Source organism: Cariama cristata, unplaced genomic scaffold, assembly GCF_000690535.1.
Source record: "Cariama cristata isolate BGI_N322 unplaced genomic scaffold, ASM69053v1 scaffold12119, whole genome shotgun sequence".
Classification (NCBI taxonomy): Eukaryota; Metazoa; Chordata; class Aves; order Cariamiformes; family Cariamidae; genus Cariama; species Cariama cristata.
Window position 1 is genome coordinate 2247 of NW_009635294.1, and position 651 is coordinate 2897.

Below are 651 nucleotides of genomic sequence, written 5' to 3' on the forward strand. Positions count from 1 at the left end.
TTTAAATGTGCAAAGTGCCACGTAGATGTCATAAAATGAAAACTAGACTAGCAAAGAACAGTACTCAATTTAGGAAGTGGTATCATTAAGATGTTTGAATGTGCTACTGTTTCTGATTGGGTAATCATGCCTCTTGCGTGCTACGTAAGCTAGGACTCTTGCAGAAATAGTATGTGACTGCTATAGTGACTGTGTAAGAGGGGACAGAGATAAGTTTGAAAATTCAGTCACAATTTGGGCATTTCCTGGTGTTTTGGAATGCCGTTTGTTGCCACAGCATTTTTAATAGATTTTTGTTTGATGCTTCTCTTGCTGTCAATGACTTGCCTCCCCATAGAGATGGAACACATCTTATGCTCCAAGACTGGAGACTTTCACGGAGGCTGGCATGGAGTGGTCTATTCCCTTCAGATTTAGTGGGAACACTGAGGACTGTGTGTGTTGATATAAAGTTCTGCTTGCTTCATCATGGAAGTTGATATTGTGTTTTCTTTTTCCAAACCTACAGCTACATGTTGTGAAAACCTCACTTGTTTCGTGGACTATGTACAGACCCTGTCCTGTATCCTGAGAAATGACTTGGATCCCAGTTCATATAACCTCACTGCAACATGGTACGTCTCAGTAGGATGAGCAAAGTCCATTCAGCAG

The 651-nt window shown here is 41.2% G+C and overlaps 1 protein-coding gene across 1 annotated transcript in view; it reads left to right on the forward strand.

Annotated features, from left to right (window-relative positions):
- Positions 1-508: 508 nt before the first annotated feature.
- The window catches only part of IL21R (interleukin 21 receptor), a gene marked incomplete at its 5' end in the record, with an annotated part of 9392 nt that continues 9249 nt past the window's right edge, over positions 509-651 (forward strand). The window contains one exon of the mRNA XM_009707481.1: positions 509-614. Within this exon, the coding sequence (XP_009705783.1) occupies positions 509-614 (106 nt within the window). The remainder of the gene's footprint in view (positions 615-651) is intronic.